Below are 26,826 nucleotides of genomic sequence, written 5' to 3'. Positions count from 1 at the left end.
TTGCTTATATTATAATATGCATTAAAATATAGAGTTTTTTACTCTGGTGAGAACAATTATTTTATGCCCTTCCATCAGTCTTTCATTAAAACTACTTTTAAGTTATTTATACAAAAGTGGAAAAAAAATTTAGACAATCAATAATCACAGGTGATTTTTCCAGAAATGAGGAGAGCACCAAATTACTTGATTAACTAATGAATTAATCAAACAAAATGATGGCGAAAATTTACTTGCAAAAATCAGTTTTCAGTTCCATTTTAGGAAAAGAAAACAAAAACATAATATAATATGACCCTCTAATAAACATAAAGTTTAAACATCATTAGTAACCCATTTTGGAAATATCCAAATGAGTATTCACATGGTAAATAATAAAAACCGCATTCAAAATGATTTTGTTAAAAGCTATAGACTTTCTTATCTACTTTTTTTTCTATAAACATTTGGAATTAAGAACCAAATATGTAACTATAAATGCAGTTAAGGATCAAGCGTGGACAACAGTACAAGCAAGGCAGGCACACATGACAGGACTGGGTTGTTCCTGGCACTTCTAAGTGTGTCACACTCCCAAAGTCATTCTCTATGACTTGCTACTTTTCAAGCGAAAGCTCAGAGTGCTTTATGTAGTCAGTTGGAGCTTACAACTGAGGTGGTAAAATTATTTGAGTACATTTCCAAATGACAACTGTATTCTATATTTGAGGCTGATTATTTTTATCTTAATTCCATTGCCCCCATAAAATAAGGATCAGGCAACCAAATTTAAGCAGATTAATTGATATTTAAATTCAAACGATTGCTGTCTATTATCACTTATTTTTCTAGGATGAAACTTGATGATGACCCTAAAATACATTGCCCTAAACATGAGTGTGGCCTATTTAAAGTAAAATTCGAAAGTTTCTAGTTATGACTCCTCTCTCATGCTTTCCTAACACATGCTGAGTACTTTGGGGGTAACTAAAATAAACATAATTTCTTCCACTGTTTTGCTACACAGATCCTAAGTCTTTCTTTTGTCTGGTAAGACATTACAATGTATAAAATTACTCTCTGAAATAAATTGATCTTGCAAGTTGTTATGAGGAAAAATTTCCTAGCTTAAAAGGTATGTGGATCTCATCCATGTTTCACTTTAAATAGGGTACCTCTCAGGTAAAACTATGAAACAGATATAACTTAACTTCCACTACTCTTAGCAACAAGCTCTCCATTCTGTAAGAGTCTCTCCTCTTTCCCCAAGAGAATAGGGCATGAAGGTTTGGGCAGAGGAAAGAGGTTGTAGAAAGGGAAACATCTGATAAACTCATTTACAAACCAGGCATTCATGAGCCTTTCCCAAAGGATTTATTTGTGTTCTTAAAAAAAATTCAGTCATTTGCAAAGAAGCCATTTTCAGGAAAATGTTTACTTTGAAACACGTAGGTGGCCACATACTCTGCCTTTATATAAAGATAATCATCTCTGATTGTGGGCTCAATATTATAGTATTCAAGATTAGAAATAACCAGTTCCAGCACCATATGCTGAAACCAGGAAATTGGCTGTGTACATATTGGTAAGCAAACAGATATTCTAATAAATAATAGTGGTAGACCCAGATGGATGTCTTTTTCATTCTAGAAAAGAACAGGATTTCAGTTTGCATGCCATGCCTTTAAAGATATGCAGGCAATTTTTTCCACAAACCCCAATTTTTTAGTCCTATCAGTATCACCTAAGTGCCTCCTTAGAAATATGACAGTGAACTTACTTCTCCATAATAAAAAAGGAAAAACATATTTTACCAGTAAGAAGACTTGTGAACAAAACAAACATTCATGTCACCTCTGCAACTGTTATGAATCATAATGTCACAGAATTTGTGGGCTCTTTATCTCTTATAGATTGAATCACTGATTAGCAATTTATAGTGACTACATCTGTCCTTCCAAGGAAACTAGCAGATTGTAATTAATGACTGAAAAACTCTCAGGGTTCTCGCTAACTATGATATTGGGCTCCATTGAATATCATAATTTTAATTTGTTCTCTATTAACTACTAAAGAGGAACCACTATAATATGACAATTCCCCTACAGAGCTGTTGGAACAAAATCAATCACAGGACCATAGCTGTGAAACCTGGCAAAGGGTTCTACCTAGAATGCTGATAACAGGAATCTGTCTGTGTTACAAAGCAACTAGACCCACCCTATTGGCCTAAGGCCTGGAATGATTCCCTTCATTTCCCCCACTGAACTCTCCCAGTTGGCAGCAGGTTGTACTGTTACCATGTCCTGGGGGCAAGCTCAATATTATTTTGGAAGTGAAGGTTGATGCAAATAGAATGGAGAGAAATTTCTTGGGCTTAGAGGATATAAAGATGCTTGAAATGAAACAAAGGAATGGAAGGAAATACTTTCAAATTTGGTTAAAAATAGCTGAGAGGAGACTCATCAGAAACAATGGAGGAGGAAAGTGCATTAAAAGAACTGGACAGAGAAGAAGCAAAAACTTGACAGAGACATTGTTAGTAAGGATTTGTTCTTAACAGAAAACCTACATAAAAGAGTATCAATCCTGTCATTCATTTGCCTTCGTTCTCTAGCTTGTTGCTGCCAAGGTTTTCGAGTGTTCCAAAACAGGATATTCATTTTATTTGGAAGCAGCTCGGACATTCCTCTAAAAAAGAAGGAAGCGTGGCAGAAAAAGGAAACACACTTCACACATTTCTGCTCTAGGGAGACAGAAGAAGAGTGTTTCTGACCTTTTCTTGAACGATGACGATTCTTAAAACTCAGAATGTAATGTACTTTTTGGCCTTAAACTACTGCATTGCTTTGCTCAGCACTGGAGGATTTACAATGTAATAAAGAGAGTGGAATCAGTTCAAAATGAATTCATTTTTCAAGCCTTGATCCTTTTTGGAATTTAAGTTGATGAACACAGACAAGTTTAGCAACAAGTTGGCAGTTGGCTTCCCAAGAGTCAGGCAACCATATTGACCTCTTATTTTACTGAAATGTTCTCCAGAACAACAGTGTTATAGATTGTTAGTTAGAAATAAAAGTAAGGGTAGTTATAAAACAGTAAAATCCAAGGCCACACCTGAGGAGTAATGATTCATCACCCTTAGTGACAAACCACTTACCCTTATTTTTTTAAGGGCCTCTTGTCTTTTCAGATCAAATGGATAGAGGAATTATGTATAAAGATATTACCTGGAGAAATAAATCCCCTAGAAAAAGATACAGGAGCCAAAAGCACAGTGATTCAAAAACAAACATTGCAGATATGAAGCACTGATTAGACTGTGTTACACAGACTTCTCCTGGACGGTTACAAAAATAAAGTCCATCCATCTGTCAAAACAACTGCTCCATGCATGAAAATTAAAACAGAATTGAGGTGTTTTTAACTAACTTCCGATAATTATACTTTCTACAAAAGAATATGATTTACCTCCAATTCCAATTACCTCCTTGCATGTTCTTAAATTCTGGATGGAGCAGTTAAATTTTACTCTAAGCAAGCGAAGAGAAAAGGAGAGAAGACTTGTGAACATGAACAATCTCTATTCAAATATATTCAGTTCATGATTAAATCAAACAACTTGTTCTGGCTCAACTATAAATCAGTCCAAAATGAATGGGTAGCATATAACATTGACTCAGGTCAGTGAGAATTCATGTAAAAAGAAGAAAAAATAATGCTTCTATCCCATCGATAGTTTATGTAGAAATATTTTGGTGCATAATCTAGCAGCTGGGAAAGCAAAGGAAACCTTTTCCTATCATGATGGGTGGATACATTTCTGCCTGAAAACCCATTAATAAGCTTAATTCCTGAAGTTAATCTGTTGACTTTCTTTTTCTCTGGTCAATTTATTTGGCAAGCTAGCTGAATACTGGAATCTTCGTGCCAAAGCAGTAATCCATGAGATTGTTCCTGTCACTCACTTTATCCCTTCCCCTGTTTAAGCTTTTCCGCACTTATCTGGCAATAATGTTTAGTCTTTTTTTTTTTTCTTTTAACATTGTGCTATTACAGCTGTAATCCGATCATCCATAATTGTGTCTAATACTCCACTATTCACTAAAGGAGGTTAGAAATCTCTTCTCCAAAGAGGCTTATCTAATAAAACTAAAATATAAACCATGTTATAATTATAATATTAGCCTTCTAATGTTGAATTTGTGACTTGGAATTTTTCAACATTCGTCTTTTTAAGTAATGAGTAGACAGTTCTGTCCATTTTGGGAGGCATTTTTACCTTCAGTATTTAGAATATGCCATAATAAAACGAATTGAATTTTCCACATCAATGCTTTTATATTTTTTAGAGATTTGAAATAATTCTGACTCAACTAACACAACAAAGTTACCATTATTATATAGCCAGTTATTTTGGTATGTAAGCATATTCATATTAATTGAACTATATCACCATTAAACCTATGATAACTGAAAAACAACTTTTAAAGTGGCTTGAATTATATGATTAAACTAAATGAAGACTCTCTGTACAAGGATCCCAAATTATTTTACTTAAATGCTCATTGCAGTTAAGTGCCCAATTTGACTGCTCTTTCCCCTCCAGATTGACTATTTGTTTTGAAGTTCTAGAAATATTGGTCAAGAGTCTATAAACATTTTTCTTTCAAATTACTTGAAACCTTCAAACATGTTCAAAATGATTATATACATAGGCACTATAGACCATGCTATTAGCAAAAGCTGACCGCTGTGATTTTCTTTTATTTAAAGGAGTTCAAAAAATTCACTTTGAAATTCTGTGTGGACCATAGAAGCTTATGATATCTATTTTTAGGCTTATGTTTTCTTTTATATTATACTATCACTCTGATTCATCAGGATGTGTGCCATTCATTTGCATGATTTGATTGTGGTCCATTATATGTACCTAGCATAACCTTTCTTCATCTCATATTGCAATAAATGCAGACAATTAAAAATATTCTGGGAAATCTACATAAATATGTTTCCTACCGAACCAGGAAAATTACGAAGTACTAACAATCTTCACCCTGATTTCAAAAATGATATTCTGTGGTTTCCAATTTTATGCAAGGTGCAGAATATTTAGCGTTCATGCCTTAATGCAACCAAGTCATTAGTTTACATGAAGTAAGGAGAGTTACAATGTAAAGGAATTTATTGTGGACAAAATTATTTGGCATATTTAATTCAAACATTCATGCCTTTACCATAATAGAAATCATTACACATAAAAGAGAGATGAACTGCATCTTTAATTGCACGTGAGATGTAGCCTTAGGGAAAGAGAAAAACTGAGCCCATATTTTAGAGGAATGCTTGATTTCATTCACATCTACCTCCTTTCTACCCCGTCTTGCCTGACATCAAAAATTAATTTTTGTTGGAGTCTTTAATGTCCAAAGTACTAAAGTCTGTTTTATAGTTATAATATAAAATATTATCTTAATATATCTTATAATAATTGAAGACCTTAATCAAGTTTAGTGATTGTGACATAGACACTGATGTATCACTTATTCAAATGCAAGTGCCTGTGGCATATTTCACATGTATACTCTTTTCCTTTTCTTTCTTTTTTTCACGACCAAGTTTAGTTGCTTTAAAAGGAGATTAAAAAGTAGAACATTCGGAAAGAAAGAAATTTTACAATACAAAAAGGTTTGAAAAGAAGTCAAATGCCCATAGGGTAAATGAAATATCAAACCAGAGTTGTGAGACTCTGTTATAAGCTGAACTCCATTTTCTCAAAATTTATACCTTGAAGCTCTAATCTCTACCATCTGGGAATATCACTCTATTTGGGGATTAGGGTCTTTAAGGAGGTGACCAAGTTAAAATGAGGCCCTTAGCGTAGACCCTAATCCAAACTGGCTGGTGTCTTTATAAGAAGAAGAAACTTGGACACATAAGGAGACATCAGGGGCATGAGTGCACAGAGGAAGGGCCATGTGAAGAGGCAGCAAGAGGACAGTCACCTGAAAGCCAAGGAGAGGAGGCTCAGAGGAATTCAACCCTGCTTACATTTTGAACTTGGACTTCTACCCTCCAGAACTAAAACATAAATTTCTGCTGTTTTGGCCACCCAGTCTGTGCCACTTCATTATGGTAGCCTTAATGGAGTAATACAAACATTAAAAAGAAAGTGGGTAATTGGAGGCAACCTGATGCTTGGTCAAAAGATACTTAAATTTACCATTGCTTAAAATATTTTCACCATCAGAACATCTATGGTAACAGAATTTTGACACCTGTCAGCCAACTTTGGATCTTCTGCTTTGTACAGAATTAGATATTAAAAAGGAAATTTTACAAATTTCATTTTTTTCTGGCACAATTTTACTATTTCTTCAAATATCGTCCATATATCATAATCTTCCCAAATATGCACATATATGTGGATATTTGTATGCAAACCGTATGTATATATCAACTTGTAGAAATAATTTATGCACACATTTAAATTTCAGAAATTTGGAATTTTTAAACTTATTTATGTTTATTGATACATAGTAAAGATATTACTTATTGAAGGACAATTACATTTGAAAAGGCATTCTCAAAAACTTTAAGAAAAAACATGTAGGGCAAAATGAACAATTTCATAATGGTAAAACAGAAATGGGGGTAGTTACTTGTATCTCAGTCTTACAATTTAGAGCAGGGGTCCCCAACCCCCAGGCAGGCTGGTACCAGTCAGAGGCCTGTTAAGAACAGGCTGCACAGCAGGAGGTGAGCAGCAGGCCGGCCAGCACTACTGCCTGAGGTCCACCTTCTGTCTGATCAGCTGCCGCCTTAGATTCTCATAGGAGCGTGAACACTTTTATGAACTGCGCATACAAGGGATCTAGGCTGAGGTCTCCTTGTGAGAATCTAATTAATATCTGATGATCTTTGGTGGAACAGTTTCGTCACAAAACCATCCCCTTTTTGGCCCGTGGAAAAATTGCCTTCCACGAAACCAGTCCCCGGTGCCAAAAAGATTGGGGAACCACTGCTTTAAAGTCAGTTAGACATGGGTTAAAATTACTCAGGCATTTTCCATTTGCTGTGTGACTGTAACAAAGTTACTTAGAATCTCTGAGCCTGAGTCTCCTCAACTAAAAATGAGATTAATGATATATTCATGTAAATTACTTAACATAATGACTAGCACTTATTAATTGATAGGTAACTGGTTATCCAATTCTTAAAATAATTAAACTTCACTATTGTTTGGATATTTCTATGACTGCTTAACTCTCACACTCTTCTACATATTATGCCATTTCACAAATTATGACAAGAGCTCCATTATGAATAGTTCATTCTTTATAAGGATGTAGTTTAAGCCTATACTTGGCGCTAAACAGAGATAGATTTAACAAAATTGGTTTTGAGTATTACTCTATGCCCATTTCTGCTACCAAGGGCAATTGCATTTTGTTCAATAGAATTTCTATGAAATCCTAGTCCTCTGGCAGTGAAGACTTATAAATTATAATCACTCTTGTTATCAAAGCAGTAAAATTGCCATGATTCATTGTCTCAATACAACAGCAAATACAGCATGCGTTAGTCAATAGCTGTGGCCGAATTGTACTGTGCCAACTGAAATAAGCTGGAAAAATATTTCCTCAAATTCCCTTTTCTATAGGTTGGTTTAGGCTGGCTATCAACAAAATCTGCATGAGATTTGGGAGGTATAAATTAAGCTGCAACCATTACACTCCCCAGGTTGTTCTGATCTGCTGGCCACGTTGTTAGTGTGGGGCAGTACCTGGGCCTCCAGGTCCTCTGGCTTCCACCAAATCTCATTTGCTAGTTTCTACAAGACTGAGTCCTGGTACTTGTATAGCTCCATGACAAAAGGCATCAGTTTCTTCTTTAAGTCACCCAAATCGACCCAAAGAAAGTTAGAGGTAGTAAAAGACACAATGGTCCTAGTTTGTGCTTGTGGGTCTCAGTTGTCCTTGCTCTTCCTACTTCATGTCCGGCTTTTCTTCTATAAACATGAACGACTGTAGTTACCTACAACAACTTCACGCCCACTACCTGTCTCAGGCAGTAGCCTTGCATAGAATTCTTCACCAGCTCTCATGATTGCATAGGGTCTAATTCCCATAATAAACCTTTTTCCATAGCAATCACACAGTTGGTCTCTGATAAAACCATGATGAAAGGATGTATCTTACAGCCATAGACTAGCTCATTGTGATATGTAATATAAAGGGAACATAAATTTGGCCTATTTAAAAATACACACATGCTTGTTGTAAGAACTAATGACTAAAGGTCATGAGTTAACAATTTTATTTACTTGTAAATATGAATGATTTCTGCTTTTTAAGTGCATATTAAATTATATAATCAATAAGTTATATTAATTTTGGTATCATTTCAAGCACAATACTAAAAAACCTATCTTTTAGCATGGAATACATATGGAATAAACACATGCACACATGTATGCATACATAATAGTTACATTTAACACCATGTATAGCATGGATAGTACAGTATATTTTGCACCTAATTTGAATGGAATAGTGAGAAGCTTCAGGAATTTTCTGCTCTTAAAGCCAAAGGCCAAAATTCTGCATCTCTAGAAATAGTGTCAAGTTTTCAGAGCTACCATAATTTTGCAGTCTGTTTTCCTTGCTACCAACTAAAAAGGCTAAAAGGAAGTAGATGTATATTAAAATTAAATGGCAGAACTTTGGGAAAGTTTCATGATGTCCTGTGGACATAAGAAGCTGATGATTTTTATTGTTATTGCACAAATGATTTTTATGTTTCTAAGTCAAGTAAAAGGAAAATGGTCAAAAGTTGGTGATGGACTATTTGTCTTGAGACATAGCAGGTCTTAGTAAAATATTATCAGAGTCCATGTTAAATACAAGATATGATGGACAGTGTACTCTCAGAAATGAGTAGAAATCCACTTATGAAGATTATCAAACACATATAGAAGAATACTAAACACAAGTATTAGAAACTATGTGTCAGTGGGACTTGGATCAACTTGCTAAATATGAGGTAAGAAGATATTGGCCAAAATCTTTTTTCCTGAAGGAACTGCTCAAATCATAATAAACCTTCTAGAGTATAAAATACTTACTGTACTCTAAAAGTATGTACACTGATGCATGGATGAATTATAGTGTCCAGCCAAATCTAAATAATAATTTGTTAACCAATGCCAAATATTTTATCTTCATTTCAGCCACTTAAGGACGCAATTGAAATTTCCACTAAAAAAGGAACACAAATCAAAATCTCCAAATCTTCTGAAAGATTTTTATAAAATATCTCTATTTCAAATGCTAGCCTTACTTTACAAAAAAAAAATTAAAATGCATTTAAATTTTAATCCTGACCCTAAAAGATTTCCAAAAATGTAAGTTTATCTGTATGAGACTTGGTTCATGGCAATTCGAACATAATTAATACCAACCTATTTGGCTGTATTAGTAAAATGTATTAATTCAAAATATGAATACTACCTAATTTCTGAAATAAACTTAATGGCAAAGTTTTATTTGCCATATATATTTTACCTTATATGCAAAATTTGCTTGTTTAATTACTTGAAAAGAAATATGGACTTATAACCAAATATGAGTCACTTAAACGAGTTAATATACTAAATGCATTTAGACCAATACCAGGTATAAAGCAAGCTCTCCATAAGTGTTGGATATTATTATACTGCTTCTGAAGGCTACAGTTAAACTGTAATTATTCAGTTCAGCGTACCAGGTATTTACCCACAAACAGATATATACGTACACAGGTACATACCTATGAAAATCTATGCTCATAAGATAAGGCATTTACTGGCATTCATCAAAAATCAGTTATCTGTACAACTGAAGTGCCATCAAAATTCTTGATGAAAATCATATTTAAAATGGATAAACTGACCATATTCTTTCATTTGTAAGATTATGCAGTGTCCACATAAAATTGTAATCGATATTTTCAAAAATTATAAAGGGTCTGGGGTTTTACCCTATTTGTAAGATAACAAGTTAGCCTACCAGGCTTTCATGAATACTAACAAAAGATTTGTGACTCAGGGTTCAGAGGTAAAGGACTTTATTACTCACAAAAATAGTACTAGCCAGAGTATTAGAATTTCTTGTGCTATTTCCACTGGGCATTGGGAAGAGGGTCAGGTAATACCTATACATGTGGTGAGTTGCATTACAGGAGAGGAAATCTGGATGAGAAAACCTAAATATTTTATAATAGGTATAGCATGCTGACCTTTAGATATTGATGGAGATGTTATGTTTATTGCACCGGACAGTGAGCATATCTGCCCTTTGCTCCAGAGGGAGACACTCTCTGTTTCCCAAGACCACTTGCAAACCAGCCTTCTACTTCAGAGGAAGACACTATCGTAACTGTATAAACAGCTTTTTCTTTTTTTAAACTTAATAAAACAATTTTTTCATTATACTTTAAGTTCTAGGGTATATGTGCACAATGTGCAGGTTTGTTACATATGTCTACATGTGCCATGTTGGTGTGCTGCACCGTTAACTGGTCATTTACAATTAAGTATATCTCCTAATGCTATCCCTCCCCGCTCCCCAACCCCACGACAGGCCCCAGTGTGTGATGTTTTCCCATCCTGTGTCCAAGTGTTCTCATTGTTCAGTTCCCACCTATGAGTGAGAACATGCAGTCTTTGGTTTTCTGTCCTTGCGATAGTTTGCTCAGAATGATGGTTTCCAGCTTCATCCATGTCCCTAGAAAGGACATGAACTCATCCTTTTTCATGGCTGCATAGTATTCCATGGTGTATATGTGCCACATTTCCTTAATCTAGTCTATCATTGATGGATATTTGGGTTGGTTCCAACTCTTTGATATTGTGAATAGTGCCTCAATAAACATACATGTGCATGTGTCTTTATAGCAGCATGATTTATAATCCTTTGGGTATATACCCAGTAATGACATGGCTGGGTCAAATGGTATTTCTAGTTCTAGATCCTTGAGGAATCGCCACACTGACTTCCACAATGGTTGAACTAGTTTACAGTCCCACCAACAGTGTAAAAGTGTACCTATTTCTCCACACCTACCCATCTGACAAAGGGCTAATATCCAAAATCTAAAAAGAACTTAAATTTACAAGAAAAAAGTCAAACAACCCCATCAAAAAGTGGGCAAAGGATATGAACAGACACTTCTTAAAGGAAGACGTTTATGTAGCCAACAGACACATGAAAAAACACTCATCATCACTGGCCATCAGAGAAATGCAAATCAAAACCACAATGAGATACCATCTCACACCAGTTAGAATGACGATCATTAAAAAGTCATAAAGAGCTTTTTTAAAAAAGCGTGCAAAAAGGTAGTCAGGGCCTCTACTCATAAGATGTGAGATGTGTGAAGACCCATGAAAAACTATATTCCAACAATTATACATGAGGATTTTGAAATTTAATGTAATTTTATTATTTGATAGCCTCCCAAATTAGAAGGTAATTCTAATTATCCACTTAATACAGCTTTATTATGTCTCGATATGCCTAAAATAAAATTTAAAAAATTAAAAGTTCATGTCAAATTTGACCTTTGAAAAAATAATGAAATGTAAGGGATGACATAGGCATTTTGGAATGCACTGTAACTTTAGATGCATGTGCAGCTTTGAATTCTCAATTGCATTCACTTAGCAAAAATTAGTGCTATTGAGGTCCTGCAATTTGAGCTACAGTAAACATGATAGACATTATAATATATCATATCATTAAGAGGAGTAACAACTAAGGGACAAATATATAAAAATAAATCCCTCAAGAATTTTAAAAAGTCTCAAAGTTCAGGTGCGTGATACAACACTTTGAAATGTATCCAAGAATCAGAATGTTATGAGAGTCTGCTTTTTTGTTCCTCTCAGATGGTTGAAATTTTGATTTCCAATGATGTTCAAAATATTTCTAACAGTCATACGGTTGCCATTTGGTTTTATTGAAATTTAGTGCAAAGAGAGATGGTTTAGTAGGATAAACAAAGAAGATTCAGAGAGCTATTGATTCAAAACAGATTCTTTTACCAGCTTAGAATGTATTCAGCTTTCATTTGCAAAACAGGGTCAATGAAGTTAATCCATCAATAGAAATGTTAATGTGTATAACAAACTGAATTTTAAGCACTAGAAAAATACCGAAAATGGGAGTAAAGGTGAATAACAGCAGCCAGAATACAGGTATCTCGACTGCATTTATTTCCCTATCCAGGGTCTCTGTCCAATAGTATTATATACTGCATTATATATATATATATTTCAAATAACAGCTCTCAAGTAACAGCAATGGAAAAATTCATGAGCATTTCACTACTCTAATGCTAAAAATGCCATAGCAATTTGAAGGTTTAGAATCTACAATACCAAAAAAGACATATTAATATGATGATTTGTTTTATATCCTGTACATTCAGTTCTACAAGAGAAAATTAAATTTAGATGAATATCAGAAATGTCATCACCAGCACATGCATGTACATGCATGCACAGGTGCACACACACACTCTATATAGAAAAAATATATAAATATATAGAAAAGCAATATTAAAAGAACAGTAAGTTATCAGATAAAAATATATATTTATATATATCAGATAAAATATATATATTTAAAATATACAATTTATTTCTTATTGTTTAATATATATATTATCTGATAACCTTATATATATATTTATCTGATAACCTGATATACATATATGAGAGACAGAGAGAGAGAGAGCAAGAGAGTATAACTATGTGCCTGAGGCTACGGGTTTCCTCTTTAACAACAAAGTCCATTCTTTGTGGAACAGTTGCTTGAATTATAGCTGTTGATTTAATATATGTGTTTGGTGCAAAACTGGGCAGAGAGTAATGATGAGTTATATTATCCCAGCTGCATGAGAGAATGCGGAGAGGTTTCACTTTTCTGTATGATACCATACTCAGTGACACAGAAACTATGCAGGTTCAATCCAGTGGCATGTCCTGGCTTCTGGTTTACTGTGTTGCCATAGCCACAGGAATGAGCTTTTCTTTAACTAGGAATAAGAATGGCCCACTCTAAAAGTGCGTAAGATTAGCCAGTGTCTTGACCCGTCTTTTCCTATTGTAGCCTTCTATCTGAATCTGATGCTGCAGAGACAGCACTTTACCCAGTGTGACTTGTTTAAAGGCACTTCATTTCCAGTGGACTTCACAAGGAAATCAGTAGGAAATGGTAAGCGCAGGCTCCAGAAATCAGGGATAACAAGTAAGGAGGTTGTTTGTTTACTTTACTATAAATGTTCAGGTCAGTTCCTATTTTGGTTACAATTCTGTCTTGGAGCCCTGATGGCTGCCACAGCCACTCACATCCATTCTTGTGGTTTTCAGTATTACACGAGCCCTTTGAAAGGAATTATTGTCCATAAGTCAGAGCTGACTATTATTTACCCAAGACACAGCGCAGAATTTCCATCAAACTGTCCTTGTGTCACTTTGCAGATCAGGTGTCAAATGAAAGAAAAAGCCGCTTTCTTCTTAATATTTATTTCTTATTGTTTATTTAAATTATTGTTAAAAATAATAATGCTATTTATTTTCTTATGTTTATTAAGGAGAGGATGTTACAAATCCCAGGGATCCATCCAATAGCTATTTCTAAAATCATATATTAAGAAAGAAATGCAAAAATTGCATCTGTAAATTAAAATTCAAAAATAACCAATGAATGCCATGAATCATCTTGAAGTGCACAAAATATGTAAACTGAGGCATTACTTAAATGAGGTTAACTGAAAATTAAAATAAATTTTAATAAAATTATAAATGAATAAAATATATCTTGCATAAAATATGTATGAGAAGCAATATTAAAGGATCTATAAGGGTTATCAGCAAAATAGTATGAAATACATTTTAACGTTGAGTAGAGCTGGAAGAAAAATATATTTCTCCTTGAAATAAAATATATAAAAACTTCTGTTTTCCTTTCACTATATAAATCTTAATGGAGAAAATTCAAAATCTTGAATTGATTTAATGCAGAATATGAAGAAATACCAAAGCACAAATATTTTATAATGTTACAATTAATTAATTAACTGATTTTTGAAAACATTAGTAAGGCAATGTTATCACACCATTGCACTTTTAAAAATGTGTTTCTCTCTATGCACTTCTATCATAATGATTCATATTTTTCCAGAATCTTTATTACAAGGTGCTGTGAAATGATCTGGTGTCACTCTATCAGATTCAGCAAACTCCATGTCTTAGATCCTTTTAATTAAGTTCCATAAAATTCATAAACATTTTTAGTAAGTGTGGGAAATGCAATGAAGTTGCCTTTCTTCTTTGAAAGTGTTCTTGACCAGCCTGGCCAACATGGCGAAACCCTGTCTCTACTAAAAATACACGAATTAGCCGGGTGTGATGGTGGGCACCTGTAATCCCAGCTACTAAGGTGGCTGATGCAGGTGAATCTCTAAAGTCATGATTAAGTGATTAAATTATCCTCCACAGGGCCTTGTGGATCTTTAGTTTATTGTGGCTGCTGAGCTAACTACATCTGGGCTAACTGCAAGAATCCCTTAGTTTTTTGTATTAATAACAGGGAGAGAGAGGCAAAGATAGAGAGGGAGAGAGAGGAGAAAGTTCCATAAAAGATGTGGGAAATGCCTTGAGGTGAATAATTTTAGAAATCACAAACACAAATTAAATCTGCTATCTCAGCCATTGAATGAGTTGATCCAATTATGAAATCAAATATGCTTGACTGGGTTGATTCAGTCGTGAAATCAAATAAAGCTTCAGTTTGTATTATAATATGCAGATAATGTGTAAGATAACTAGATAAGCATGATTATTACCTTCAATTTTCAGACCAAATCCAATTCAGAACAATGAAACACTGCAGTGGTCATAACCATTAAGGAGTATTGAATTAATTTCATTAACAATGTTTTCACTTAGAAATTGTCCATACTACTCTATTACATATACTAATAATGGCAATAATGACTAACATTTTATTTATATTGTTAGTTATTAATATCTCAGTTATGTAATATTTTGCATGGGTTCCTTTGAGCCTTACAGAAATTCTGTGAGTTATTATTTTAGTTTACTTTTTTTTGAAACAGAGTCTCACTCTGTCACCCAGGCTGGAGTTCAGCCTGATCATGGCTCACTGAAACCTGCACTTCCCGGGTTCAAGCGATTCTCCTGCCTCAACCTCCCCAGTAACTGAGACCACGGGCATGTGCCACCACGCCTGGCTAATTTTTGTATTTTTAGTAAAGACAGGGCTTCACCATGTTGGCCAGGCTGGCCTCGAACTTCTGACCTCAAGTGATCTATCCTCTTCAGCCTCTCAAAGTGTTGGGATTATAGGCATGGGTTACCGTGCCCAGATGAGTTGATTATCATCATACTTACACTGTTGATGAGCCAGAAAAGGTAATATATTGTTCAAATCTATTACTTATCATCTGTGTGTATATGGGCAAATTCAAATCCAAATATTCCAGTTGATATCAAAACATCATCAGGGACACTGAAATTTTTATCTCAATGTCTAGAATAGTACCCAAAACATCCATACATTTTTGAATGTAAAGATTTTTAATGAAGAATCTGAATCATTATATTTCCTGATTAAGCATGGGAAATCATTCTATTTTCTGATCAAGATCAAGAAAATGGGAGTAACTATATCTGCCTCATAAAACTATTGTTAAAACTACATTTACTAAATGCTAGTTATCATAGTAATTAGTAGAGGAGAGATTCGATTTTAATAGAAAGGGAGAAGTTTGCATTTCCAAAGGTAATAGCTGTATATAGGTAAATTAGCCATTTCTATTCATCCTCAGGTATTATCTCACTGAATATTTTAATGTAATTTGTTAATGGTAAAATGTAGCTTTTTGATGTTAATAGATTTTTGTTTGTTCAATTATACTTTTAGCCTTATATTATTGCAGTTTTTTCTACTTTTCAAATAATTTTCACAAAAACTATTAGAGTTGTTTCTCACGGTGATATATGTGTTGTCTCACTTAATAGATGAGAAGCTAAAGCCCAAAGAAAGTTAGCATACTTGCTCAGTACATTCATGAGTCAGTAGGGGTATCAGCACAAAATTCTCAACCTCTCTGGGTTCTTACTTCATTGTGCTTTCTATTTACTCCTTTCCAAAACTTTCAAATTATGCATCATTTAGGGATAGTATAAAATTTGATAGAAGAACACACTTTTTTTTTTTTTGATCCACTGTTACATAACCAGAAAAACGTTTGCTCTACTATGAAGGTGTAAAGGGACTCTCAGTTGACAGATTCTCTCCTTACCTAACTCTAGTCAGACTCCCCTGAACTCTCTTCACAAGAAGGCCCTGACTTTCCGATTTCCATGTTCTCTGCTTGGTCCAGTTTTCACAAGAATCCTGTTGAGTCAGTTTACAGAAATTCTCCCACCATTGATATGTGTGATCAAATTCCTACCCCACTGCCCTGCCTCACTGTCAATATCTTATCACCCTGGCCTGCCTTCAGTAATAATCCTGTCTAATCAATTTATCCACAATTCCCATTACTCCGATGTTTCCTCTTGGCAATTTTCCACCCACTGACTCCTACTTTGCTTCTTAGCTATAAATTTCCACTTATCCTTGTATTCGGCATATTCTGTATTAAGCTCAATCTCTTACCTCCATTACAAAACTTCATTGTAGCAGTTCCCCTGAATAAAGTCTGCCTTACCGTCTTTAATACGTGTCATGAATATTTTAACATAATAACTATATATTTAATATATAATTTTCAAGGATGAATTTCACATGTTTGCTAATGTACAGGTATTAAGGATGGGGGATACCTGTGCTTTGTGATCCTTTATCTAACTTCCTTCACCTATAGGCAACATTGCTGCTAGATTGAGTCAGTCTTTTCCCAGGAACTCAGATTCCAGTTCTAAATTCTCCTAAACATACACATCATTGTAGGCAGCTGTAACAAATCAATCAAGTTGTCCCTTGAAAATATCTATGTATCTATACACACATGTACAGTTTGATTTATGTCTTCAGGCAACACACAGAATAAATTTATTCTAAATCCTAATGCTTTTAAATACAGATAAAACTTTTAAACATATTGCTTTGTATTTTAAACATCCCAAAATATCTGTTAAATGTAAAATTATATAAAATTATATATTTTTAAAATTCTGTAATTCATTTGAATTAATTTATTTAAATGATTATAACTACATTTCATGGTCTGTGCAAATACTGGGCTATTCCTCAAACCAGTCACCCACTTAATTTTCCTGACAGTTTACTTTACAAAAAACGGCCTCTATCTTTTTACAATGATAAAACCATTGTAGGGATTGCTTACTATTCATCTTTCACTCCAGAGTGCCTAAGACAATTCCTATTGCATGATCCTTTTTCAACCCATATTTATTTAAAAGATGAGGAAGGAAAGGAGAGAGGAAGAAAGAAAGGATGAAAGGAAAGAAAAAAGATGGAGAAGGAAAAGGAAAAGGAAAGAAAAGAGATAAAAGGAGAAAAAAATGGGAAGAAGAAAAGATAGGTAATTTAATTATGACTCAGAAAGAGAAACATTTCGTATCATTTCAAGAAGAATTCAAGAGGAATTAACGTGAAAATCAACCTGTGGAAAGAAATTGACTTATTGAATATCAGTATGTATGCTACAAAATCACATTTTGTTAATCATTTTTTGCATGTATAAATAACCAAAGAGACCATATTTTTACTTTAAGGAATATTCTTATTTTTACATGCATTCTATACATAAATCTGTCAGTGTTCCAAAATTGAATACTATCATTTTATTTCTCAAGGGTGATTAAGTTTAAAAGTAAAATGTGGTGCTTCACAGAACACTAAACAAAAATAGATGACAGAGTAATAAATTACTTATGTAATTACTACAGGTCGAGCATCCCTAATTCAAAATCCTGAAATCTACAGTACTCCCAAATCTGAAATTTTTTGAGCACCCACATGACCCACTAGTGGAAAATTCCACACCTCATCTCATGTGATTAGTCACATTCAAAATGCAGACACACAGCACAGTTTTTTTCAGCATCCCCGAGGGAAAAATAAAATTACCTTTAGGCTATGGGTATACTATGTATATGAAACATAAATAAATTCTGCTTGGGTTCTATCCTAAAGATATCTTATTATATATATGAAAAGATTCTAACCCCTTCCCCACACACACACACACACAAAAAACAGACATTTGAAACACTTTTGTCCCAAGCATTTTGAATGAAGGATACTCAACATGTATAATAATTTAGTAGGTTAATGCTTACCAGGATGTCTTTTCCAGCCCACTTGCATTCATCTCTTCTGGTGTAAGATACTGGCCACACAATCTAAGGACAGAGTAAACATTGTTTTATGTCAACTAAGTTATCTAAGAGATCCAATATCATATAGTCTTTTAGATGACATTGGGGCAACTGAAATAAAGAAAGTTCCATAAAGACTGTTTCAGGAACCTTTCACAAGAATCCTGTTGAGTCAGTTTACAGAAATTCTCCCACCGTTGATATGTGTGATCAAATTCCTACCCCTCTGCCCTGCCTCACTGACAATATCTTATCACCCTGGCCTGCCTTCAGTAATAATCCTGTCTAATCAATTTATCCACAATTCCCATTACTCCGATTACTCCCATTATTCTAGTAGCGCCAGTTAATTGGTGTGAACATAAGTCATTGATTCTCCATCTACCCAGTAGCCTTTGCTATATATAAAAGTTGAGCAAGAGAGAAACTAATGTAGACAATAGATCGAAGCAGTGTAGTGTGTCAAGAACTAGCACACAGATTGGGAGAGGGAGATCTTGAGAGGATGTGAGAATTTAGTGAAGAGAAGTAGAAACTGGCATAGAATATGGCTCAGATTCTTCTACATTAGTCTTTATCATGAAATAGTGATTTTGCAGTTTTAACATTTGGGTGCTTTGGATACATTTCCCTGAAACAAATCTCAGCATGGCATTTTAGAATAAGTAACTGAAAGGATTAAAAAAATACTTAGAATGGAAACTTCTCTTTTTTCTCCTCTTTACTATTTTTTTTTTTTTTGGAAAGGGAAAATATTTAAAAGTAAGTAACATGGTGTATGTTACAGAAATAAAGGTAGATTGAAGAAGCAAATAGATAGCTCTAAAAGACAATCACCCTCTCTAATGTGGGCTAAAAGACTGGTTGAGAAACAATTATTTGTGTGTTTTTTTTTTGTTTGTTTGTTTTTTGAGACGGAGTCTCGCTCTGTCACCCAGGCTGGAGTGCAGTGGCGCGATCTCGGCTCACTGCAAGCTCCGCCTCCCGGGTTCACGCCATTCTCCTGCCTCAGCCTCTCTGAGTAGCTGGGACTACAGGCGCCCGCCACCACGCCCGGCTAATTTTTTTTTGTATTTTTAGTAGAGATGGCTTTTATCCCTCATATTTAGTCTTCATCCTTCCAAAACGTCCCATATTGTGTGAATACAGTGACAGTAGTGGATGAACCATGATATTAGTGATGGCTTGGAGGACAGTGGATTCATCCCCCCAACAATATTAATCCAAATACTCTCATTTGATTTTAATATAAAATCCCCTGAGCCATTCCAATGACTCCTATCTGTATAGGGGCAGAACAGTTTGTTTTTATTCATTTTTCCTTTCTAGTAATATTATGAATAGTTAATTTCAGTGGGAAAAAAGTCATATATAAAAAAACAGAAATGATGGCACTTAATCATTCGTGTCTGCTGGAAAGCTTTTAGTCTAAAATGACTGATTATCATTCATTTGGGAACCTCTAGATAATTCAATATAAATGATCATCAACTTGGGCAAAGGCTATGATATTCAGTCTGGAGAATTACAAAGCAAAACAAAACACATTTACAAACAAGGATTTGGCACATATTGAAGTAGTATGATGACTTGATAAATGCATTTCAGGTCCATGTCAAAACAATATGCCCTAAAAATTATTGGATAGGCATTCATTTTTAACATTAAGTTCTAAATTTGAGTATTCTTTCTATCTTATGTGCTTTCCTTTTCACATTTGCCTGTGTATGTAAATTAAAATCATAGCTGACTTGTTCCACAGGCTTTTACAAAGTAGTCACATAAAAACATTCAAGAATTCAAGATGAGTAAATGTATCATTCTTATAATTAACATTACTCTGACTGCTGAATTTCTAGAATGATTGCTGGGCAATCCCAGCAGTTGAGTCTTCACATTGGAGATGGAAAGGCAAGGAGATCTATTTTTATTTAAAGTTTATAATGTAAGAGGATAAAACATAACTTTTCTCTAGGGCATAACAGTAATAATATATAACTGTTAAGATTTACTGACTTTCACATTCAGCTTTCCAGCTAAATTGTGCTGAAATCACTGATTGTTAAAACATACATATGTTTAAAAACAAAAGTTACAATATAAAAATATATATATTTAAAAAGACAAGTTGTTTTCTCATAGTTTCCTAGCTCTTGTTGCTTAATTGCTGAGACAGTATCAACCTCATTTTATGATTCTCTGTGATTCTTTTATCTAAGAAATATTTATAAACAATAATTTGTATAATATTCATGCTAAAAATTCTTAGACTTAAAAGGGTCTTTTAAGTTTCCAGAGTTCCAGGGTTAATAGTAATAATAATAGCAATTAAAAGTTTATAAATCTGACATGAGTAAAATAAATTTTGATGTAGAAATGTTCTTTTGGAGAGCAATTTAATGAGGATAAGTATAAGCCAGTGGAACAAAAGTAAATGTATGTTTAATAGTCTTTTAAGTATTCATTTCCATAAAGAGTAATTACTAACTTTTGGATGGATTTGTTTAACTGTTGGTGGTTGAAATTCTCTTTTTATTCTTTGCTCACAAATTTCTCAGTTAACTATCTAAATTTCTTATTCTCATTTTCAAAGTGCTTCATAATCTATTTTGTACTTTTTCATCCTTATGCCTCTACACTTCCACTCATGGCAGGCCCATTTACACATGTTATGTAATAAGCATTTATGCTTTAAAGAGATCATACCCTTTTATCAAAGCCAAGAATCTTTCCACAGTTCTTCCAAACCTGAACATGTGTTTTTGCCTCTAAGAGGGATTTGCCTAGTATTTACCCATAAGATTACTATTTTATCCTTACTGTTAACCTTGTAAGGTCATCAAGAATTATTAATAACAAACCATAAATCTCCTGTAGTGTTCATCACAACAATAGGTGCTTAGAAGAAAGCTATTTGAACATTACATATACATAGGTTAAAAGGAATATTAAAACACCCCAAATATATGTATAAACAGATTTATTTATTTATTTATTTATTTATTTATTTATTTATTTATTTATTTATTTTGCGACAGGGTCTCACTCTATTGCCCAGGCTGGAATGCAGTGGTATGATCACTGCTCACTGCAGCCTTGACCTCCAGGGCAATGATTGTCCTGCCTCAGCCTTTAGGCTAGCTGTGACTACAGGCATGTGCCACCATGCCCAGCTTATTTGTGTATTTTATTTATTTATTTATTTTGTAGCGACAGGGTTTCACTATGTTGCACAGGCTGGTCTCAAACTCCTAGGCTCCAGCAATCAGGCCTTGGCCTCCCAACCTGCTGGGATTACAGGTGTGAACCACCATACACAGCTGATATAAATTCTTAAGTAAATTGGGTTCATTCGTATGAACAATGTGATATAATTAAAAATAATCTGTTTGTAATAGGATGTTTTTAAAATTAGAAATATACCCTTTATTATTAGTAGAATGATTTTAAACTCAAAGGCAAGTGCTATAACAAGAAGATCACGATTTTGGACAAATCATTTACCTTGTAATTCATTACTTTAAAATAGTTTATTTTAAGTACATTTGGTAAAAGATACTGTGATATATTCTGAGTGTACAAATGGCTGTAGAATTTTTCTTAGCTATAAGATTTTTATTTTATAATTTGATTATTTTCAGTTTTAGAAATAATTGAATAGTTTAACCATATTCAGAATATATAGTCACAGAAAAATGTTAAATAAGTTAAATATATAATCTTAGGTATTCTATGCTCATAAAGCTATCTATCTGTAGATATATACAAACATGAATATCACAAAATGATAAATTATTATAAATACCTACAATTTTAACTGATAAAATTTCCTAAAATCAATATATCTAATTTTTCTTAGTCGACTTAGTGTGTTTTTTTTTTTTTTTTTTGAGACAGAGTTTTGCTCTTATCACCCACACTGGAGTGCAATGGCATGATCTCGGCTCACTGCAACCTCTGCCTCCCAGGTTCAAGCCAGTATCTTGCCTCAGCCTCCCAAGTAGCTGGGATCACAGGCACCCATTACCACACCCAGCTAATTTTTGTATTTTTAGTAGAGATAGGTTTCACCATGTTGGCCAGGCTGGTCTTGAACTCCTGACGTCAGGTGATCCACCCGCCTTGGCCTCCTGAAGTGCTGGGATTACAGACATGAGCCACCGCACCAGACCTATTTTGTGCTCATTTTATAAAGAATGGTTTTCTTTTGGTAAAATGACAACAAAAATCTGCTAATTTTATGATACTTTCAAAAGACTAAGATAAATATTTATCATTTCAGAAAAACAAATGAATAACCAGTATTTTTAGACAATAGATAACAGGCATTTATTCCTATCATCTGAGGGGGCTTTGAAATCAATCGAATTGAAAAATCAAAATAGAAATACCCAAAGTGATTTTTAAAGTTGGCATATCACAATTCTAAAATACATCATAACTGTATTACCATTTTATATGACTCTATATATAATGAATCAAATTTCTTTATGCTGTGGTCAGATTTTTCGTGTTTAGGTAATGGGAGAAAAGAAAATGTCTTAGGTTTATGCTATACTCTATTAAAAATGTAAATCAGCTTTGAATTTAAAACTGCATTTTATCCCAAAAGCAACCCTCTCCAACCAGAATAAAAGCTTTTAAAAATTCCGTCACTTCTTAAAAATTATCATCAAATCTGTTATTGGTTGTGAGTAGTTGGGGTATACCAGTTCAAAGCCCTCAATGTTAAGAAGTAAAACTAATACAAATAGAAACAGACAGGGATGTATTCCAAAATGAATATTCTACTATTACCTTTATGAAAGTTACTGCATAAAGACCTTTATTCTTCAGATAATTATTATCAGAAATATTGACTGTGATAAAATGGTTCACTTAGACATAATACATGTAGACTTAGCACAATTTTCACTAATTTGTCAATCTATGTTTATATCTGTTAAACTGTAGAGCTTATAAAAGGCCGGGCATGGTGGCTCACACCTGTAATCCCAGCACTTTGGGAGGCCAAGGCGGGCAGATCACTAGATCAGGAGATCAAGACCATCCTGGCTAACACAGTGAAACCTCATCTCTACTAAAAAAAGAAAAAAATGCAAAACATTAGCCGGGCGTGGTGGCAGGCACCTGTAGTCCCAGCTACTTAGGAGGCTGAGACAGGAGAAAGGTGTGAACCCGGGAGGCAGAGCTTGCAGTGAGCCAAGATCACGCACTCCAGCCTGGGCGACAGAGCGAGACTCCGTCTCAAAAAACAACAACAACAACAAAAATATAGCTTATTAATGAAATAAGCCAGAAATATTATAAAGAATAAAGATAGAACTTATATCCTGCTGATGTCTGCATGACCACATTTTAAAAAATCTGATACTTTGATCTCCTAGATCAGGGTTTGGCAAACTTTTTGTTTAAAAGGCCAGATAGTAAATCACTTTTGTAGACCAGTTGATACCCTTTGTAACTACTGAATTCTGCTGTTGTGGCACAAAAACAGACATAGGCAATATGTAAATGAATGGGAGTGCTTGTATTTCAATAAAACTTTATTTACAAACACTGATAGCATGCCAAATTAGGCATGTGGGTAATGGATAGATGAACTCTTCATTTTCTGGAAATACAGAGAAATATAAATTTATACCTACACACATATAAATAGTTCATGAAGTCAGTATCATGTAATTGCTGCGATGGTTCAAGTATTTACTTTTATGCAGGAAAAATAGATATGAAAGGATAAGCTGAAGTTCATATTTCTTATAATAATTGCTGCAAATACTGTGGTTTCATCCTTGATATTTTTTGATTTATTGCATCCATTGATTCATTATTGTCATTTTTATTTGCATCAGAAAAGACAAAATATTAATTCAAAACAATTTTCTGTCAGTAATCGTGCTTTTAAATAGCTAGAGAATTATCTATAACTTGAGATGCTTCAAAATAACTATAGTGCATATATTAGAATACTGATACCTTTTGAAAATCCTTGATATTAACCAGGTTGAATGAAAATATGTGATCCTTTGCTCCAACATACAGCCTACTCCGTTCCTCATCCAAAAGGAAGGTATGATAACTGGAGCTGTTGGCCAAGCCATTGAAAGTGATCACATTGTTGGATTCCAACATTTCTGCAAGGTAACAAAGCAAAACATTGGGTATTAATGTGAAGCACTATATAAGCATAGACTGTTGGTACATGGTAACCTGACTATATTGACTGCTGTAGTTATCAATCAGTGCTTATTCTTCAGGGTACTAAGAAATATATTGGAACCAAAACGTGTGCATTTTACTTTTTCTTTTTTTTTTTTTTTTTTTGAGATGGAGTTTTGCTCTTGTTGCCCAGGTTGGAGTGCAATGGCGGCATCTCGGTTCACCACAACCTCTGCCTCCTGAGTTCAAGCGATTCTCCCACCTCAGCCTCCCGAGTAGCTGGGATTACAGGCATTCACCACCATGCCCGGCTAATTTTTCTGTTTTTAGTAGAGATGGGGTTTCTCCATGTTGGTCAGGCTGGCTTTGAACTCCTGACCTCAAGTGATCCTCCCGCCTCGGCCTCCCTAGGTGCTGGGATTACAGGCGTGAGCCACTGTGCCTGGCCTGCATTTTATTAAAATGGGAGTTATATTCCTATTTGCTGGTTTCATACTTAATATGGTGCAGTCCTAAAGAAGAGAGGAAGTGAAATAACTTGTCTATACAAACTGATCTGGCAGAATTTATTTGCATGTAGTAATGGATTAGAATGACCAATATTGTATATAAATGTATTTAATTTTACAAAAACTTTTTAAAAGTGGTTTCATTTGTTCCAAGCCATTAGCTAGAAGGATAAGCACAGAAGCTAACAGAATAGGAATGTGGGGGAAACATCCAGTTTAACTTCTTAGGTTCCTTGAGGCCTCTTTTATTTGAAATACTTTAATATGTCTTTTTGATCATTAAATCATTCACTGTACTGCCTAAATTCTTTCAAGCATTTTGGAGCTGATATATAGAGAGAAACTGAGCTGAGGCTTTCATGAAAACATGAATTAAATTAATTTTACCATCTGACTTCAATTTTTCATTTGTTTTTGCTCTCTAATTTGCTTCTGCTGTGAAGAGGCAAATACTAAACAATATACCTATACTTTAGTGACAGGAACACTTTCAGATTAAAAATAACATTAAATATAAGTCCACTTTTGTGTTAGGAAGGTAATTAATTGTTGGCTTCTTAAAAATGTTTTGCTCAATGCACGCACACATGCAGACACACACCCCCCACCCCCATGGGATAGAATTTTTGAGGATTCTCCAAAACTGTATGTCCTGAATCAGTGCTTTAGATTTTTCAGGTGCACACTTAGTAGGAAATTTTCATCAGCATCCACAGAATGTAGAATGCAATGTGCCTTCCGAAGAGAGAAAGCTGCAATGTAGACCTGTCCTCTGTTCCAGCTGTTAACATCAGGAAACATATATTAGCCATGTGATCGATTGCCTTGCTTTAACTATTTGTCCTACTGACCTCTTCATTTTATCATTTTATCATCAAAAATATAATTTCAACACAGGATAAAATTCATACTCTTTAACTTAGCACTAAAGGTCAGGTCACTATCATTTAAGTTTAGACCCTATCCCAGTACTTCTCATGTCCTCTACCATGCGGGAAACCATGCACTGTGCTCATTCACTCCTTGGCCTTTGTTGCTATTTTTCCTGACTCCAACAGCTACAGAATAGATCCACGCTTAAAGCTAGTTCAAATGCAACTGCCAAGAAATTCTCAGAGAGCTTCCTGCTACATTTTGCTTGAATTACTCTTATAACCTGCATCCCGCTGTCAATTATTGCAATCTTATCTACCAGAATGAACATTCCTTCAGGAAATATATAATTAATAGCTCATCATGCCTAACTCACATTTTTTTTCATATTACCAGGTCAACAACGTAAAATGGAATATCTATCTTTTTATATATTTACCTATCCTATAGACAAAAATCGTTAACAAATTGTTAAAAGATACTTTTCTCATTTCTTCATGAGAAATAGTATAATACCACACTGGCCTTACTCCCTACCCCACCCCACTTTCCACACACACACACAAAAGAAGAAGGGGAGGAAGGAAGGGAGGGAGGGAAGGAAGGAGGGAAGAAGGAAGGAAGGAAGGAAGGAAGGAAGGAAGGAAGGAAGGAAGGAAGGAAGGAAGGAAGGAAGGAAGGAAAAGGGTTTTTAATTCTTGTGAATCACAGCTGAAATAAATTAGAGCTGTTAGTCTCCAGAGAGGAGGGACAGAAAATCCACTACATAATATCTGAATTGAAATGGCATTCATTGGCTGGACACGGTGGCTCATGCCTGTAATCTCAGCACTTTGGTAGACCAAGGCGGGTGGATCACGAGGTCAGGAGTTCAAGACCAAA

General features: G+C 34.4%; 1 protein-coding gene across 6 annotated transcripts in view; it reads right to left on the bottom strand.

Moving 5' to 3' along the window:
- SEMA3A (semaphorin 3A) overlaps positions 1 to 26,826 on the bottom strand; it is a 530,580-nt gene that overhangs the window by 148,602 nt on the left and 355,152 nt on the right. For all 6 annotated transcript variants that reach the window (XM_063642072.1, XM_055283377.2, XM_063642071.1 and 3 more), the window contains 2 exons: positions 24,380 to 24,537; positions 18,362 to 18,424 (listed from right to left, as the gene is read on the bottom strand). In XM_063642072.1, the coding sequence (XP_063498142.1) occupies positions 18,362 to 18,424; positions 24,380 to 24,537 (221 nt within the window). The remainder of the gene's footprint in view (positions 1 to 18,361; positions 18,425 to 24,379; positions 24,538 to 26,826) is intronic.

The sequence above is a fragment of the Symphalangus syndactylus genome, chromosome 6, assembly GCF_028878055.3.
Source record: "Symphalangus syndactylus isolate Jambi chromosome 6, NHGRI_mSymSyn1-v2.1_pri, whole genome shotgun sequence".
NCBI classification, from domain to species: Eukaryota; Metazoa; Chordata; class Mammalia; order Primates; family Hylobatidae; genus Symphalangus; species Symphalangus syndactylus.
The sequence above is the reverse complement of the archived record's forward strand: the minus strand, read 5'-3'. Positions and strand labels throughout refer to the sequence as shown.